We start from the raw sequence: 19,702 nt of genomic DNA on the forward strand, positions 1-19,702 counted from the left end.
TTCAAATAGAATTCAGTAGTGGAAATTACACTTGAAAAGTAAAATCTCCTTCTAATCCATAACAAATCACCTGACAGTGCTGAGACTAGTAGTATTGTGTATGTTGTTGCTGATAAAAATGTTTCTGCTGTTATATTGAAATCTCAGGTCCACTAGTAGAGTTTGACTGGAAGTAAAGTATTAAGAAGTCTTGAACAGTAAACTTGTCGCTATTCTTCGCTTATCTTTTGTCTGAAATCAGAAACATCTGATTTTTCTCATATATACCTAACATACGAGGAATATCAAAATAAGCCTCAGGTGTCATTAGCCAACAAATAAGGTGGCAACAGTTTTATCAAAAAAGAGTGATGCTACATATTTTCAGTTCTTGAAAGCACTGTATTAAAAGACAGCATTCTGTTCGCATTTCTAGTTTACTGTTTACATATTCATTATTTTAACAATAATTTCTAAAATAATAACTTATGAGACAATACCCTCAATGCAGCTGGAGTTAGGGCTAAAAATAGTTGCCAGCAATTTAAGATGAACTGATTAAAAGACTGTTCTGTTTATTTCTGAAACAAGCAGGACTAATTCAAGATTTTTTTTTTTCTTCATAAAGCAAAGACTTTAAGGCTATATTCATTGATTTTAATCAATAAGCAAATAAAACAAACAAAACTACTTCTGGTAATCAGAGTCTTATAATTCCTGAAGGATTTAAATAAAGGGAAAGGAAATTTCAGTACAAGATCGACAGAGCAGTCTCCAAAATTATCTTTCAAATTATTAAAACATGAATTTCAAAACACAGTATTGCTGTGTTCTATCCCTTTTATGAATAAAAGACATGGAAAAAACAGCAAACAATAATAGTGCAATATAATTACATGAAGCTTACTTTCCTTGAAAACAAAAAAATAATGCAGTGCTTCTGTGTGTCCTGCAACAGGGTTGTAGTCTGGAGTCGTGCAGTCAAAGAATTGACAGGATCCAGAATCCAGTGATTTAAAAGCATGCAGAGATTGAACATAAAAAGTAAAGTAAAGTGCTAAAACTGAATGACAGGACTGTATTAAAAGTTTTATCTTTACAGTGTTCAGATGGGGAGAGTAAAGGTAAACTCACAGTTTATGTAAGTGGCAATGCTTTTCCTAACATCTTCATGGATAACATGGTTTACACTAGCTAAGGTTTGCCCCTAACTGTGGGTTTTTAATATTTTCTCTATTTTCCTAGTAAGAAGAGAGGAAAACATGTAAGCACGACCTTTCTTCCTTTGGAGTTCTACTCCTGCTGGGTTTTCCCCATGCACAGTCATAATTTTCTGTGTGTCACATTGTCACATCATAATTTCCTCTGCGGTAGCCAGTTTGATATCACAGGTGGTTATGACTTGAGGTGAAGGGGTAAGCAGCAGAAGCAGATGAATGCCTCAGTACAAAACCATGCAAAGAGGACCTAATTGAAAAAAACAGTGGTAAATAAAAACAGAACATGTAGAAAGAACTTTTTCCACCCCCAACTTGGGCTACTGTAAATCAGTTCATCAAGTTACCCACAGAGCACCTAGGTGAAAAAGAATGCAGGTTTGTATCCAAATGAAATAAAGATGAAGAGCTTAAAAGTAAACTGGCAGTGTATAATTTAAATCATTTCATTGTTTCACCCAATTGCAGAGTAAAAGAATGCTAAAACAAATACTTTTTTTTTTTTCATGTCACCAAAAGCTGCTGTCTTGGCAGCTCTGTTTGTGCAAATCAGGGACCTTGATCATATAAATTATCCTTTCCCTCACTGACTTGCACCATTTATGTCAGTGCAACTATGTACACCAATAAACCTGTGTAGAACATGAACTGGCAAAAGAATACGGAATGAATTAGAGCAATTTGAGTGCCCCTACTGAGAAATGCCATTACATATGACATTTTATTGTGAAAAACAAAATTCGTATTTTAGAATGAAGATTCAGTAACAAAGATTTAGTAAAGAATTGTTGGGGACGCAGAGACACTATGGCCATCATGATGTAAGATATGATAGGCAAAGTTAATACAGAGTGTTCATACCTTACCTTTTTTGGTGAAAAAACAAAACAAAACAAAACTGGACAGGCTTTCAAACAACCATACAGTATATGACTCTCCCAAACATAATTTTCTGTGCTTTTACTCAGTCATTATTTAAATAGCTGTGTTATCGTCATCACCAAAATTGGAGACACCTACCTAATTTTTACTAGCTGGTGGGTTTACTCACCATTTACACATTTAAATAACGGTGTGCATTTTTGCAGGCCCAGGGACATTTCTGAAATGACTTCTGAACTCTAGTTTAAGTATTAAAGTTAAGAATAACAGAGGAACCAGACTGCTATATTTTAAAACTTGACTAAAATTGGGTAAAACATGAGTGTTTCGAACTGTCTAAAACTGTAGTTTGTTTGTTTTTTTCCTTGTGAAGACACAGCTCTATATCCTAACAGAACATGGATAAGAAACATTTTTGTCCTTATCTTTATGAGATGCATATGCTTCTTTAATATCACTGGGATTGACAGAGTTAAAATTTTATATTAAAAAAAGGGCCCAGTATGAAAACAACAAAGCTAGTTTAAGGTTTGGATTAAAGATCACAAGGTGAGCTGTTTGCAAAAATGTTTTCTCTTATCTGCTCTGTTATGGCACGGCTCTTTGCCTGATATATTTCCAGATAATAAGCTTACAGTCGTGACAAAAATCAAAGTATTGGTACATATTGTTTAGAAATAACTCACTGGCTCTATATAACTTACACTTTGCTTTCATACTTAAAGTTGTTGCTTTAATCCTTTTTTCTTGTTAACCTTTTAGGACAGAGTGATTTGGTTAAGGAATTAGTAAACTGGGAAGAAAACTCAAAGGAAAACTATGCAAATACATCTTGGGAAAAGCAGATTGAAACTACTCTAAGTGCTGCATTTTGAAGACCTGCCAGTCATATGCACTAAAAAAATTGATCTTTGACTTGGGCTTCCATTGGAGTAGGCATGGCTGAGCCACAGGGAAATATGATGAGACTGTTGATAGGGAGAATATGAGCAGTCAAAGTAATTTGATGATCCACATTAAAACACAGCCTTGCATAAAACTCCTGTGAGCAACTCAGGATAGGAAAAGAGACTGTACTATTTCTTAGACATGGTTGCATTGCATCCCAGCTAAAGAAAGAACATTGTGGAAGTAATAACGCATTCTGTAATAAATCTTACCGTACATTTTGTAGGGGGAAAAGGACAGTCCCTGCAGTCTTGGGTTGTCATTCTGGCATCTTTAAACGCTATTATGTGTTCTGAAAGAAAAGAAAAAAAAGCTATACAACAGCATTGCCCTTTGTGAGCTGCTGGGAAGCATTTTTAATAGAAATGTGAATGCTCTCATTAAACTGTTCAATCACTGATCTCTTAGGAATAGCAAATGTTTATTTAAAAAGGTCACAGGAAAAAACCTCAACATGGCTTCTGGGAGGCTGGAAGCACGTTAAGTGTGGGAGTTCACAGAGCTGCTGAACTGGAAGGTAATGCTTGGATTGAGTACAAGAAACAGCAACATGCTGTGGTCTTGTTTTGACTGTAAATGATTTGGAGTTTGGTGAGTATTCTTGTGTGCAAGATCTGTTTCTTAGCGACAGAGCAGGGAGAAGCGAGTCAGTAACAAGTACATGGAGCATTCTGAGTCAGAAGTACACTTTTTGCTTGGGGATGCAACAGAGTGTCATAGCCTCAGCTTGGAGCAGGTAGTCAAGCTCTTCAGAATTTTCCTCCTACATCTGGTACAGGATTCTTTGTGGCCCTGTGCTAATGAGCTGAGTTAATCCTCTTGGGCATAAGAAGGCAGCAACCGGAGATCCTAATTACAGTTCTAGCCCAGGTCTGTTCTTCACCCAGCTTCCTAGGGCAGGGAAACAGCTACACAGGGTGAGCTGTAGCATGGGAAAGAGGTAGAGCAACAAACTCAATTTTATGAATTTACATCAAAGTCTGGCACTTACAGCCTGCCACCTACTTGGGAGGGATGATGAAGTTCATTTAACCCTAACTTTTTGAGCATACTACAGAGACAGAGAGACATATCTTGAAATGAGATTTGTTTCTGAGTCTTTCTGCCTTACTTTTGCTGTCTGTACAGTGGAAGCTGATTATCAATCTAACAAAAATACTGTGTGGATAAGAATTTTGTCATGTATTTGAAGTGAGAGACTATTCTGTACCTAAAGATACAGCAGGTTTTGATATGTAACTTCTGTGACAAACCAGAGAAAGGAAGTAAAAGGATGTACAAGTTAATATCTTACAACAAATGAAAATCACACAATTATTTTCAGTGGAGTTGTGCCAATTCGATGCAGGTAAGGAATGTGGCTTGTAATTGGCTTTTAGTTTTTTTTAAACCTTGCTCCCAAACCCTCACCCAACTCTACCATTGTACTATCCTTTGCTTACTTATTTTATATGCAATTCCATATCAAGACATAGGATCAAGCTCAACACCTGAATTCTTATCTTAAGCTTAATTTTATCATGGTTTTAGTTTGTTGATTTGAATTGCATTATCGTAATTTGAGGACCAGATTCAGTCCATTGGATCCAGAATTAGTGACTCACTTGTTTTGCACACCTGTTTTGACTCACAAAGCAGGTGAGTCAAATACAAACCCATTATTTGCATAACTTTTGCAATTAAAAAAAATGCAAGAGAAGGATGCATAAAACAGGATACTGGAATATTCCAGCCAAGTTTATTGTTTTCTCTGCTGATTGGTAAACATAAGCACTGAATCTGAACACCTGACTATATTGTCTCACTATATTTTGGTGTAGGACTTACTTTCATGTCAGCATTATACCTACATTTGTCACTGAATCAAGAATGCGAGAGATTTATTTCTTTTATATTTCTCCTTTTTTAGTAGTTCTTCCTTGACACAGAATCTTAGCTTGATTTTTTTTTTTTGACTGTAAACAGATTTCAGTTTCTCCTTTTTCAAAATGGAATATACATACCTGCAGTGAAACACGGTCCCCTGATGTCACAGTCATGCCCAAGGCAGAGACAGTCATGGCAGAGATGGTTTTCCTCTGCTGCATATATCTATCTCAGTTATTCTGCAAAACACTAAACTATTAATTTTTTTACCAAAATAGTAAGATCCACCAAGAATTAGCCTTCCTCCTTCAGCTCCACTCAGCAAATTATCTGAAGTCCCTTTATAAACCCCTTATATATGTGTGTTTTTCTATTTATGAATATATACAATGTAGGTTTATATACAGTATTTGTAATCATTTTGTATATCTGTAGTAGGTAAGGGGTATATATGCCTCATAAGTAGTATTAACAAGAATTGGAAGATTTAGAAACTTCTTTGTGGAGAGCTCTTGAACACTTTTAAGTGAAAGATCATATTATAAATGTGGGAAACCTTGGTTCTCATACTGAACACATTGCAGAAAACTTGGTAACTTGACCTGCATATGATGGAGAGAGAGAGGAGTGACGACAGAGTAGTGAATAACAAAGGAAAGATGAGATTTGCTTTGGGGCCATTAAGAAATTGAGGAGAGGAGGTGGGTTTTTTTCTTCTTATTTTGCTAAACTTTTGCTTTAATCATATTTTTCCCCCAAGGTTTGTTTTCGTCCAGATTTTCCAGTTGATACCCACTGTAACTCACTTGGAAATATCTTGTTTTGCAAGCCCTGGAATTTATGTTATTGACTGTTATCTGTTGCTGATTACCTGCTGAGAAAGGAAGCAGTATTGTTGATTATTGTAATAGAAGACCAATTTTTCCTTTATTCCTAAACCAATATATCAAATCTGATTTCTTATACAGAAAGAGTTCCATATAAAGATTACGGTGTGTTATTTACAACACCTCAGAACGACACCTTAGAGATGCAGAGCAAATTTTTCTTTTAGCTATACAAAATAAGCTGATAGAGGTATTAAATTTCAGGTATAGAAGTACAAGGAACATACAGCATGGCAGAACAAGTGCTTGAACAGAGTTTGTGACTGAAAATTAGTACCTGTTTACTTTGTCTATCACCTATTTTGTTTTTAAGTAACTTAAGCAATCATTTTTTTTATATTTCAATTTCTCAACCTGCATAACAGCACTTTACCTGGTCCACAAGGGTGTATGGACTAGGCTTTGTAAAGTGCTGAGAACCTCCCTCTGGCAAAACCCAATATATCTTCAGAGTATTATTTATCAGCTCCAGTAGCTCTGCCTCAAACACAGAACTTCCTTACAAAGGTATTAGTGCCAGGTGGTTAATCCCTTTTCTCGTAGGTGTTTTCACTTTCCTAGCTCTATTGCACTAAAAGCTGGACCTCAAGCATCTCTCTAGGTGAATTTGACAACATTGGAGAATGACTTCACTCTGTTTAAAACCTTTGTTTTATATGGTTACTGTTATGTTCGGGACTCTACAATGGGTTTTGGTTTCATTTTTTTTTAATGTAACTCTTTGTTTTACAGATGAGGGCAGGAACGCAGTTGACCATGCAGGTGGTGCACATATTGTAGTAGACCATATAAGGTCACTGTGCAGTAAAACAGATCCAGCCAGTGAGAAGCTCTTGACTGTCTTTTGTGGCATGCTGATGAACTATAGCAATGAGAATGGTAAACAACACCAAAAATTTGCTTTATGTCTACCAGGAGAACAACCCCATCAAAGAAAGAGATAAAATAAAAGTTAAAGTCAACTGTAGGTTTACACTGTGGATACTAACACTAAGTTATTCTGAAAAGATCAAGTACCTCAATTCATGTATGCAATTTTCTGTTCAATTAAAATTATATTCCCCTAAATACTAGATATCTTCCTGATGGAATTCCATATAACGTATTGTATAAAGTTCTAAAGTCAACATCTGAAATGTATTGCTTTGTCTAAAAACAATACATGGAGATGTATCACACGCCTTAGGAAGAAACAGATTTACAGAAGTAAACTAGAAGGCTGCATTAAGTCCTTTCTTTTTCATTTAGTATTAAGCACAACCATAAGGTTAATTTGCTGCAGGCATGCAGCGTTGTCTTGATGATTTGGGGGTATGTATACCAAGCAGTTTTCCTTAGTCATTTTTCTCCATGTGAAATGTATATAAAACCACATTACTTTTTCTTAGACAAATGAGGAATAATTTATGTGTATGTTCAACAGTGTTCTGTGTCTACAAATTACAAGTTTGTGTTCTTTATCCCATGAAATGGAGATGTTTAGAGACTGGGACAAAAACACAAGATAGTATTTTAAATGAGAAGTCCTTGACCATTGAGGGTAAAAAAAGGGAGTTCTACACCAGTTGTACAAACATATTGATATTTTAGTATAGAGTTGGCTTCTGTACACAAGCGTGTAATATGCCAAGGCATATTTTACAGTGTTCACACATTTCCGAGTTTTTCAAAATTTGAATCTCTGAGAAAATTGGGATAAATGAGGAAAGCTAAATAGAGGCTGTTCTCCTGACTTGAAACGGCACAGATTGCAAATGTAGTTAGCTAATTACATTCTTTCTTCAGTCATGCCCATTTCCTGAATTGTAGTGTTATCTTAGGAAGAAATAGCTTCTTTATTAGCTGCTCACCATTTTCTTAAAGTAACCGCTTTCTGTAATTCACTTTCCAAACCTGTGTCCCCCAAACTCTTCTACTTTTCAAGGATGGTCTGTAGGCTTAACTTTTTGTTGGTTTTACCTTTACTGTATACATTTTTATCTGCTTTATAATCTCTTCTAGCATAGTTTCCTTGTGTGTTTTCTGTGGCAATTCTCTGGAGCTCTCAGCTTTTAGTGTTACTTACCCACTTCCAAATACCACTGTTGCATGTGTTTCATCTCTTGTTCCTACATTCCTTTTTTCTCCTCTTTCACTGGTATTATTTAAGAATACTTCTTTACAGCACTTCTTCCTTCTCCTCCAAATAGCAGCTTTCTAGTGCCTTTATTTCATATGGTTTTCAGGAACTGTTTTGCTTGATGTCTGCATGAGTGTCACATTTTATCATATTTCATAGTGTTAACTCCCTGTTTTCTTTATTCATTAAAATATTTGGAGCAAGTAGATATTCTCACCTTTACACTTTCAGAATCATCTGGATTAATTAGAACTAGTAAGCATCCAGTATATTTGGTAGCTCAAGACAGAAGAGTCCAAAAATGCTGTGTAGAGGTAGTGTATCAGTTTTGCTTCGGTGACCAAACTCCCCACAGATCTTCCCTATGAAAACAATTATGAGATAAATCTCCCAAACAAGCAGTTTCTGAACAGTATAAGTGTTATGAACATTGAATAAATGACTTATTCCATCTAGCAAGACATCTTATTCTGATGCAATCAATAAAGCAGTTGTGTAGTTCAGTGACAACTAGGAGGATTCACTAGCTGCTCTCTGCTCTGCTAAACAACATCTTTCATCTCACACAAACTAATGAACTGATGCAATATTCACAGGAGCCACTGAATAAGTGTCAGAAGTGAGAAATGCTGAAGTATTTCCAACTCCTGGGCCTGGGAGGACACAGGACACTACCCTGTCCTACCACCATGTCAGGGAAGAATACTGGGGGCTTACCAAACCTTTCCCTACCCCACATATTTGGTGTTCTCCATCCATCAAAAAGGGCCTTTTGGTGGGGACTCAGCTTCTCTTTGGCCAAGCACCCATGGGTATGCTGTGTAAGACTTGTGTCCTCTAGTTTCATTGTAAACTGGGTCACTGACTGGACAACCACTGAATTAAACCCTAAATAATCTGCCAAATCAAAAAAAAAAAAAAAAAATAGTGAGTCAGAGGCTTAAATTTTTGGAAGAGATCTCAGTGGCCGTACCTGCAGCATGTGAATGGCAACACGGGCAGGTGACCTATCTTGCCAGCTTTGTCTTAAGAGCTGCAAGTACAATTGGACCATAGTTGTGAACTGCTCTAAAAATATCACCTGTGGACCATTGTAAACTTCCAAGACAACAGTCAGTGTCACATGTGAGCCCAAGACAACCACTTGCTTCCATGCATTGCACCATCAGATGGATAATATTCTGAGTAAATGCAATTCATTACTGACTTAAACTCAGATTGCCCCGACAGTTACCTGTGCTCCAGGTTAGCAGATTCACTTAAAAGACTTCATCCCATGTTACTTACAAAGAAGGTAAACGCTGCCTTGGTTTTGCTGAAGGATGAGGAGTATGGGATGGCAGCCTAGTGTCCCAGATTGCTTTGTCTGTAGTTATGGAAACAAATTAGACAGAAGAAAAAATATTAGAAATGCAAGGTGGAAGTTTTAGCCTTTGAAATAGCACTTCTACCTTCTTTTCTTGTTTCTGTAATCTTTCCCCGCTTAGCATGCTATGGTACAAAATTACAAGCGGGGACTTTGAAGGTTTCTTTACCACTTTTAATGACTCGTGTTCTTATAAGTTGCACTAGCTATCCAGATAAGGACAATTAAAGCACATTGGGTTCTTAGTTGCATCTAGTTACCTTTGAACACCATAATATTTTCAAGTCCTTAACATTTTACAAGCAAGGAGTATCTAAGTTGTTTTATTTCATTCTAAACAGTTCATCATTCCCAGTCAGCTAATTGCCCACTTTTTCCAATAGCTAATACTTTATAATAGCTATCAACTACCTAATTTTTTTAACATTGAGACACTCGGTTTTGAGTACTTTTAAGTTTTTCAATTTTCATAGGGATTTGTCGCACAAGTTTTTACAAAACCAGCAACTAAAGAGCAGCTTTTCCTAAACTGAGCAAGTTAATGGAGCACTCTTGTATCTTGTCCCTATTCTGGACACTCAGCTTGAATTGTAACTACATTTATGATGCTGTTATCTGAGCTTTAAAACTAAGATTCTCTTGACAAGGTTCTTATGCCATCTGCTGTGTTCAGGAATTATTTTTGCCTGCTGTCTCTCTGTTCTCCCTTTGCCTCCTTGGTATTTTATTTCATTAGCGGCTACACAATGTGAACAGAACAAACTTGGCTTTGGCATCTCTCGCAGTTCTTTTAAGCCTAAAAAAAAGGAAGTGTCAATTTTTAATTGCATTGCTAAAAATCAGAGGGTTTTATTGGATGGGATGCGTCCCTTTGTCTTCAGCCGGGATTATCTTTACCCTCTCTGTGATAATCATATTTTACTATCCAAATTCAATCTGGCACAAATAGCTCATTCCTGCTGTCCATTAGTTCTTAAAATTCAAAGTTGCAGGTATGGGTAGGAATGAAACACACATGTCACACGCGTTTATGCATGGTTTTGCTCATAGCTTAATCCCAAAAGAAGCAAACTAAAGCGAAACCAAAAGAAGGTTTTGACAAAACCCTAGAATAATTCCTTCTTTGACAAGCTATGCAAACTTTATTTGGCTTAAAGCTGCTGTTTCGACACCTTTAAGGGGGTTTAGTACATTGTCGTGCTTCTCCCATTCTGAAGACTGTTATGTATAGTCTGTGTGTAGCTATGAATCTGCTTAAGAGCAAGAGGCAAAGCAGACTTGGATAAAAGAATGAAAAGCTAATCTAATAAATAATCTAATAAAACTAACAATCATATGCAAATACTCATGTGAAAGAGCAACATGAATAGTTATTTTAGTGGGAGGTGTCCCTGCCCATGGCAGGGGGGTTGGAACTAGATGATCTTAAGGTCCTTTCCAACCCTAACTATTCTATGATTCTGCAGATCTCATAATCCTGTGAGCCAAGACTATTTACAGGTTAATGGTTTCAGTCTATAAGGTAACTAATTGTCTCCTGAGATTTATAAAAGAAACCACAAAAGCATTTTTAAAGAAATGCAGAAATAATGGAAGAACTAAGCCAGTTGGTTTATTAGGTAGTCAAATTGGAGATCAGAAGTTTACTGGATACAGCATGCATGTGTGAAAGTATGCATATGTTTATATATGGGTGCATATATGTAGATAAAAATAATTATGTTTATAATTGCTTCCTCATCTCATTTCATATTAAACTTCAGTCTGTCAAGGTTGTCTTTCGTTCGGTGCCTTTGTGAGATGTAACATTCTGATGTCAAATCGTACAACTGCCAAGCCCTTCTTATTCTCACAAAGCTGTTAGTGACTGGAATGAATGTTGGGGACTGATTTGCACTGTTTAGTATTTGCAGAAGCTATGTAAATGCACAAGAAATGAAAGGGAGATTTATGGCACCATTATTATGGTCTAACAGCAATATTTCAGTAATGCCTCTTTCTAAGACTTCTCTTTGCTGATTTTCATGCTTGCCATGGTTTTTGTTTCATTTACACCAAAGCTAAAGATGTCTAGCATGCTTTCAAGACCTAAGTATACTTAAATGCAAAGGAACCTAAAGCATGTAAGACCAAATAAAAAGTATGTTTTTTATGATAGTAAGATAATCAAAACAATTACTTATGCTATATGATGATTTAACATAGACGTGGGGATCACAAGCAGGTTTCTCTAGGGTATGAAATTATGCCACCAATTTGTACAAAATAAATTTTCCTTTAGCATTATAATCACAGTTACTGATGAAACACAAAATGACTTTTGTTTTCTGAAATTCTGTCCAAAATCATGAACTAGCCTAAATCGGCATTTTAAATTCAAATGCCCCCAATAAAGTTCTCAATTTGGGATATTCTCCCCAGATCTTACTCTTTGGAGCTTCCATGTGTGTCACCGAAGGACATGGAGCCATTGAAATTCAAGTTTTCGGTAGGTAATTCTTTGTGCTGGCGCATGTATTGATTGCCTTTTATCTACCTGTATATGCATCTGTACAGCATCACTGTCAGTGCTTTTCACCCCGAGAGAACACAGAGGCATCTTACTAGTGCAACGTGTGATAGCGATGTAAAATTTGTGAGAGTTTCTTTTGTGGCTTTCAGTCATAAATTCAGAAGAGGCATTTGGTTTTCATGCTTCCTGCTCACTATGCATAAAGTTCTGCTTAGGAAGCTCATAGAAATGCTTGTTTCATCCCGAGACATGATGTTGCCTGGCTTCATGGCTCACTTTAGTCCTGTGCCAGGCAACTGCTTGTAGGATGGATGCATGTGGCCCCTGAGTTTGTCTCATGCTCTAGTAGGGCCTTAACACTTCCTGCAGAGAAAGACTGAGGCACGCAGTTATTCCAAGTTACCCAGTCTGCAGTCTTTCATAGGACAGCCAGAGAACCGCTGGCGGTCCCTTCAGCTAAGACTGAACCACTTAGATGGTTTTAATTTCTCTGAACTAAAAAGTTCTGCAGGTCTCCATACCAGTGAGAAGCCTAACACTTTCCTCTTACTTGACTTTGCTTTTGTATTTACTAGAGAAAGAGCCTCTTACTGGTGGTAATGACAGATGAAAATGACAACCACAGAATTCGTATGGCCAAGCCAGTGTTTAGGAATAAACATTGCAAGTAGCCCCTGGCAGCCTTTTATTTTCGAAGGTTTTGCCTCTTGTGCAACTTTGTGACTAGGAGAGTGGTCCTGACCTAGGCAAAAGAGAAAATCTATCCTTTCACTTACTGCTGTTAAAGCATCGATATTTACCTTATTGGCAGTTCCTATAATCCCGTTCTTACCACTGTAGACCATTCCTGTGCTTAGGTGCCATCTTTTTACAGTCCAGGCAAATGAGAGGTACAGAGTCAGGTATAATACCTGACTTTTGACCCAGTACAATTGATCTTTCTTGCTCTGTTTTCTTTTTCCTTTTCTCCTACTTGGGAATTCTGGAGGCCCTTTAATCAGTGCGCTCATGCGCTCTTGAACAACAATATATCCTTCTACTTGCCTCTGAAAATTCCTATAATATTTCAAAGATGGATATGGTTTCCCTTTTTCTACTTGTCTTCTCCTCTGCTCTTTTCATATATTTTGTACTCAGAAAGAGACAGCAGAAAAAAAATGAAACCTGCTCAAAACAGAGTTTATGCTTCTGATGTCAGAACGTTTTGCCAAATGAAGCCCATAGAGATTGTTTCTTTGTCCATTACAGTTGGACAAAGTGATTTTAGAGTGACTAAAGGCATAATCTAGTAACAAAGCAGTTTCTTTCCACATCATTTTCTATGGCATTTGTGGTTTGTGTCTTTGTTCTCCTACTCTCCATGACTACCATTTTTCCTTCAAAATTTTTAAGTGCCTGCAGGGGACAATCACAAACCGAGGACAAAAACAGATTATTTACCAGTAACTCGAGTTCTCCTACATGATCATTTTCTCCACAGAACCATTCCATCTACCCCCTCCCTGATTTTCCTATTCAGAGAGAGCTTTTTACAGTCAGTTGGGAACAAAGTAGGAGGGTGTGGTAGTGACTCACACATCTGCTGGAGGTAAAATGGCATTCAATGCATGCGCTAGTGCAATTTGTACTTACCTGAAATTTGACAACTTCAACAGCTCTTTGATGTCTGACATGGCGTTCTCATAAATTTCTCTAAAGACCACGAATCTGTGGAAGAGGTAACCCCTCCCCCCCCCCAAAAAAAAAAAAGAAATTCAGTTACTGGTAAGTAATACAGTTTTATTAACAATGTGAAGCTATAAGGATTCCTGCTTATCCCCGGTAACCTGTAGTAACCATGCCAGTTACTTATTTAGTGTACCAAATTGATCATCATTACTAAAGTATTTAACACTGAATATAAATGAACTAAACATTCCAGAATCTCTTCATAATTTTTATTATATGAAAATTTCAAAGCATTCTTGACAGAATCTTGAAGGCAAAGATTTTTCCGAGAGCCCGAGATGATACTAAATTTGCTAGACTTAAGATGTAAAATGCTTTTATCTCCCTGTAAAATTTGCAACTTTTATGGCTCTGATTCCAGAAATACAAAATCTCCACCAGATTTCAGTTGCTCAGAATGAATTCCTTTAAAAGTAATACTAAATTCCCCTGTAGGCCTTCACCCAAAGCTAAATGAAGTAATTCAGTTCTCTTGAATTCACTGGGCTTTGGATCCTTCATTGAAGTCTGTAACATTTAAACATAGTTAAAGTGCTTAGAAACAAAGGAAAAAAGATGCTTAGGGAAATTACTAAACAACATCTGGTGTGTTCATGTCTGCTTCATTCTATTCAACTGTGAAACAATGTTTTTCTTCTTTGCTGTGTTATAGGTAAAATGTGTAAGAGAAAATATCATTATAAATAATCTTTTAAAACAATCATGTCTCTGCCTAACCATCAAAGCATCTTTCTATTTGCAGACATCTAGGAGCAATAACTTTCTTACTTGTAAATACTATAAGCTTTCATCCTATGCAAGAAATTATCAGAATGGCTTCTAAAGACTCTTCTTAAACCTTCCATTTTTTGTCCTTATTAAACTTTCTTTTTTCTCAAGCTCCTCATAATCTACATTGTGACTTCCTGTGTTTATAAAACTTTTCATGTTTATTTCAGTGCCAGTTTATATTCATTCTAATTTTCCAGTTTTGATCTTTAAGGGAAAACAGTATATAGGAGCAAGCTCTCAAATAATTATTTCATTGACATAGTTTTGTTTGATTTCAGTCAGCTAGTCTCAGTGAGCTCAGAATGAAACCCAACCTGATAACCAAAAAATTATCAGTAGCTGCATAATTCACTATACCCTATGACCAGATTAGGAGGGAATATTTCTGGGAACACATCCATTGCGAGAGGCAGGGGAAATTATGAGTCCATAGCTCAAGTCTGGACCAAATTCTGCTGTAGAATAGTAGAGGAGACAGACATTGTAATGCTGCTTAGCCTAGAAGTTGCATTGTGTGAAAAATGCTTTTTTGGTTTAAAGAATAGTACTACGAACAGAAATGCTAACTCACTGTTGTCTCTTCTTTTTATGTAGATACCCTGCAGTCACAGCTTATCAATATGGGTGTTATTCCTACGTTAGTGAAATTGTTGGGTATTCATTGCCAAAATGCAGCTCTGACAGAGATGTGCCTTGTTGCATTTGGCAATTTAGCAGAACTTGGTAAGTCCATAATATTAATCTCAAATTTATATCCAGTTTTCATAAAGTTAAATATTAAGACTAATAAAAGCCTTGCACTGATGCTTTTTGTGAATTCAAAATGTAAAGCAAACAGTTTCTGCTTATTGTCTCTAAAATCTATAGTTGTCTCCCCCCCCCCCCCCCCCCAACTGAAATTTATTTGGGTACTTAGAGCAACCTTATGGTTTACGTTAACATTTTTCAATGCAACTAAGCACACTTTAAATCATCTAAACAGTATTTCCTGAGCACAGCTACTTACTGTGAATTATTTATTAATAATATAAATAATGTATCCCAGTGTAGCTCCACAAAGTTATATCAAGATTAAATTTGGCTCATGGAAACCACCGAATGAACTGAGACAGGCAGAGTTCATAAATCTGCCTGTACAATATTGGTCCAGATGTAGAGTTTTAGCATGTTCCAGTCTAAATATTTGCATGTATAAGCCATGAATACTACTACTAAGCTGTAGATGTTATTTTTAGCAAGTTCAGTTACAGCTTCATGTAAATTGAAGTTTGTGGTCTTGCTTTGATCCAATGTCTTCATAAGTGTAGTTTTCATTGGAATTCCACCAAGTGTAAACCAACAGGTTGTTAGGGCCTGTGTTTTATCATCACTTGTGTTGTACATTGCTGTTCTTTTGCTAAACAATTCCATGAAATTTTATTATACAAGGGTTTTTTTTTTGCACTGGAGTACAGTAATACAGCAGTTATGATAACATCCTGTATTTCTAAGATAATTCAGCAGTTCAAAACATGAAAAATTTATCTGTGAGTTTGTACTATTTGGTAGCCAAGTTACTCACAATTGAAGTTACTCACAATTGTCCTAAATTCATAGATTTCAAGGCCAGAGAGAATATAACATTCTCCAGTGCAGTCTAATTACATGTATAGTACCTTTGCTTATAGCAGGCAAGTCTTCTTAACAAATCTACAATAGAAAGAGCCATCAAAAAAGCACCAAAGAAATTAATAGATGAAAGATCTTCAAGATGGGCACTATGTATTGTGTTTGCACAGCAGAAAATATAATGAGTTGTATACTGGAAATTCTAGTGCTTAAATGCAACTAAAGCCATAAGGATATTAAATATAATAAATGCAGTCTTTACGGAGAACTGTATTTCCTTTCCCTGTTTAGAAAGATCCAGTTGGGTAATAAGAACCATGGGAAAGAAGCTTAGTGGCAGCTGCTTGCCTTCCTGTTCCCATACACAGATAAAGATGCTTGTTCTTTAAGATTGGCACAAAATTAGTTTAGCTTGTAATACTTTAATCTCCCTTAAGGAATAGCTTAGTCAATCACATCATAACTGTAATATTTTATTTTTGCCTTGTAACTTCAGGGAATTTTATTCTGAGGTTGTCAGTTTTCATCACTTAAGAGACAACTGCATTGCACAGATCCCTTGAGAAGCATTATATGAAACTTATTCTGTGTCAAAGCAGGGCAAGAGCCCAATAAATAGAGTGATGGTTCTGCTTTTAAATATACTGGAAAGGTCAAAAATCTACTTATAATATGCTATGCAGTCTTCATATTGAGAGAAAACAATAATGGGATGTGCACAAAAGGGTCTAGGTCTGCACTTCATGGTTTTCCCCAGTCCTTTGGGTCACTTCTACATTAAAATAATCCCAAGGCACTCATTAGAGCAGTAGCAAAGGTGCTGGAAGGTTTTCTAACTACAGATGGCTCTCAGGAGGTGGCAACTGAAGAATACAGAACACCAGCCCTACCACCTGCATCCCCTGTAATACTGCCAATGAGGAGGAATAAGATACAGGCAATGGAACAAGGGATGCTTTTGTTGAATCCATGTATGAAGAACTGTTATCTACTGGCTGACCTCCTAGTATTAAGCTAGCCCATCTGTAAAGCTGCTTTATGCTATCTGTTTAGCATGAAATGACCCTGCAACAGCCATGCACAGATTTCAAAGGAAGTGTCACTATCGTGAAACTATGTAAATGTTAAAGCATTCAGTATAACTCTTCCTCTGTCCCAGAAAAATGCAGTACAGAATCTGCTAGTTTTCCCGTTAAACTGAGGGCAATTAATAATACATAATATATGTATTTTTGTGATGTTCCTGTTTCTATAGCTACCTTTACGTGCTGTTGGGCAGAAACAGGCCCAACAGCATTGACCATGTATTTATGTACTTTTAAAAGCCTTGATTATCATCAGTTCAGGTCAGTGCATTTAACTGAAGTGCTAGACATTTTTCTTTTCATTTAATGACAAGCCCAAGTCTATTGTTCTTGTCTGTGAAGAGCACTATTAGTCATCTTACTGAATAAACCTGATAACAAAGAATAAAATAAGTCCTTCCTTTTGATGTGGTTTGTTTACTTGATACTGATTTTTTTCCTTTTGCTTCACAGAGTCAAGTAAAGAGCAGTTTGCCTACACAAACATTGCTGAAGAGCTTGTTAAGCTGTTCAAGAAGCAAATAGAGCATGATAAAAGAGAGATGATTTTTGAAGTTTTGGCTCCCCTGGCAGAAAATGGTGAGAATTGGATTTTTCTTTTTCCTTGTGCTATTTTTTATTCATTCCCTTATATATAATTTGGTATAGTGGTGTCTTTTTCAGGGACTAAATGCAGAGTAACTGGCTGCCTTGTCCAGAAGCCACCACAGCCGATCCTTTTGATGATATTTTTATATAAAGTGAATAGGTCTTAATTGTCTGAGCATGTGACAGGAGCCAGCAAATTGTTCTTGGCTCCTGTCAATAACAATCAGCCACCTCTGATTCACTCTGTAGATTATATTTTATTTCCCTGAACCTGCAGTGGGAATATCAAAAGCCACTTTTTAGAGGGCTTTACAACACTTGTTTGCAAAACACTGGCTCAAGTGCCCGTAGTCTGTTATAGCACCAGGACATCAGTCATTGCATCATTTCCTGGGATCATTGAGTCACTGGCAGTTCCATTACCCATGGACATTATTTTTTGCAGGGGGCACATTAATTGCAGAGCTAAGAGCTCAGCACTCTTCCCTCATTGTTCATTGAGAGATCATACAAATTTAATATGGGTGTTTGGTGGCATAAATTACGGTAGCCCCAGGAGACTTGAGTTTCATTCACTGCTCAGGCTGGAGCGGAAAGTGGTATGCGCCCAGTCACCCCTCCAGGATGTACTTCCACAAGGAGTTGTGTTTGATGGCTCTATAATCTTGTTTTAATCATCTCAGCATTAAAGTGTGTTTGAATGTAATAAATTATTAGGATTGTAAACTCTAAAGGTTTCGATTTCATCCTACTCTGTTGTACACATACACTCTGTCTGGGTCTGGTTTACGTAGTATAAATCAAGACAAATTTTTACTTCAGTCTAAAATTTATTTTAAGTGGTATATGAAAACAGGTTTCATTTTTTTAGTTCTAACAATGCACATTTTGCCAAAACATACTCATTTTTTATATCATAACTAGCAAGTTGCTCAGAAATAGTTCCATCCTTGGAGACTGACACTGAATTGGGTTGAACCTTTTGCAAGTTTGACATATTTCAGTTCAAATGCTTCATTTTTCTTAGACTGTGTTTTATGATTGCTACACAATTTGATAAGTTTACTGCTGCTGAACATAACTCAGGAGCTTGAATGTCAGAGGTAGTCAGCCAAACTTTTCCATCCTAGATTCAAGGCATACTTAAAAAGAGCTCACTGTGCGGGTACTGTCTAGGTGCTTTTGATTATAGATAATAGACAATAGGTCAAGAGCAAAACCATCTAAATGAAGTACTTACAGAATCTGGATTTTGGTGGTTGGGGGTTTTGGAGGTTTGGGTTTTGTTGCTGTTGAAGCACACTGCTGTAGCAATTTATATTTCATATCACAGAACATCTGCAACCTGGTGTTCTGTAACTAAGGGAACTCTATTTTTTAAAGCACCTCCGTGCAAGCGTGCCTATATAAAAAATCTCAGCTGGATATTTTGCATTCCCTAACAAAGTTCATGGGAAGGTCAGGCACTCTTAGAGGAACAATGAATTTTACTCAGGCAAAAAGCCTTGTGATAACAGGAAATTGAGAGTCAGACACATCCTTCACCAGAGATTAAACACTTCCGCACATCCAGCAAGCTTTGGCCTTGGAAAATATTTGAAGTTAGTTAAACTCCTCATTGTTGAAACACCATTCCAAGCAGAAAGCTGAGAGAAACCCATTTGTTTGCATATTTCTGCAGAGATTTGTGACTCTGCTGTCTAAAAATCAGCATGGAAAACCCACCAGAATCACTTCCACATAACTAAAAGACATCACACAGCGTCAACCAACCTGCCATTCCCACTTAACAGAAAGGGAGGTTAGGCATGTAAAGGAGATTGCTAGCTTCAAGTTCACAGGAAAATGTCTGTTAAAGATTGTGTTGTAGAAATAACACAAAAAATACTGCTCCCAAGTCCTGTTTCGCCACCTAAAAGACATGTTTATCACCTTATTTGTTGAGCCCTGTTGCAAATAACAACTAAGAAATCAGCTTGTCTCACAACCCAGCCTTTTGGATTTGGCCTTACAGTACTCCTCCTGCAGTCTTTCCAACAAATGGCAGAAATCTTGGCTCAGCTAAACAAAATGGGTGATTACTTGCTTAGATTTCATCCAGAAGTTTTGTATTTGGTACATGTATGTCTCCCTGAAGTCGGTAGCT

General features: G+C 36.8%; 1 protein-coding gene and 1 long non-coding RNA gene across 6 annotated transcripts in view; one reads left to right on the forward strand and one right to left on the reverse strand.

Annotated features, from left to right (window-relative positions):
* Positions 1–19,702, forward strand: part of RAP1GDS1 (Rap1 GTPase-GDP dissociation stimulator 1) — a 97,729-nt gene that overhangs the window by 64,432 nt on the left and 13,595 nt on the right. For 4 of the 5 annotated variants that reach the window (XM_062637637.1, XM_062637640.1, XM_062637638.1 and 1 more), the window contains 3 exons: positions 6,512–6,658; positions 14,870–14,998; positions 17,422–17,547. In XM_062637637.1, coding sequence (XP_062493621.1) covers positions 6,512–6,658; positions 14,870–14,998; positions 17,422–17,547 — 402 coding nt within the window. The remainder of the gene's footprint in view (positions 1–6,511; positions 6,659–14,869; positions 14,999–17,421; positions 17,548–19,702) is intronic. The other variant, XM_062637641.1, reaches the window with a different exon arrangement.
* LOC134173541 (uncharacterized) lies at positions 9,825–18,203 on the reverse strand. Its single transcript, XR_009968290.1, has 3 exons — positions 18,102–18,203; positions 13,409–13,501; positions 9,825–10,060 (listed from the first exon to the last, which is right to left on the reverse strand). It is a non-coding gene; the product is annotated as an uncharacterized LOC134173541 (long non-coding RNA).

This window comes from Pezoporus occidentalis, unplaced genomic scaffold (genome assembly GCF_034315485.1).
Source record: "Pezoporus occidentalis ecotype Australia unplaced genomic scaffold, CSIRO_AGI_Poc_V1 ctg53, whole genome shotgun sequence".
NCBI lineage: Eukaryota > Metazoa > Chordata > Aves > Psittaciformes > Psittacidae > Pezoporus > Pezoporus occidentalis.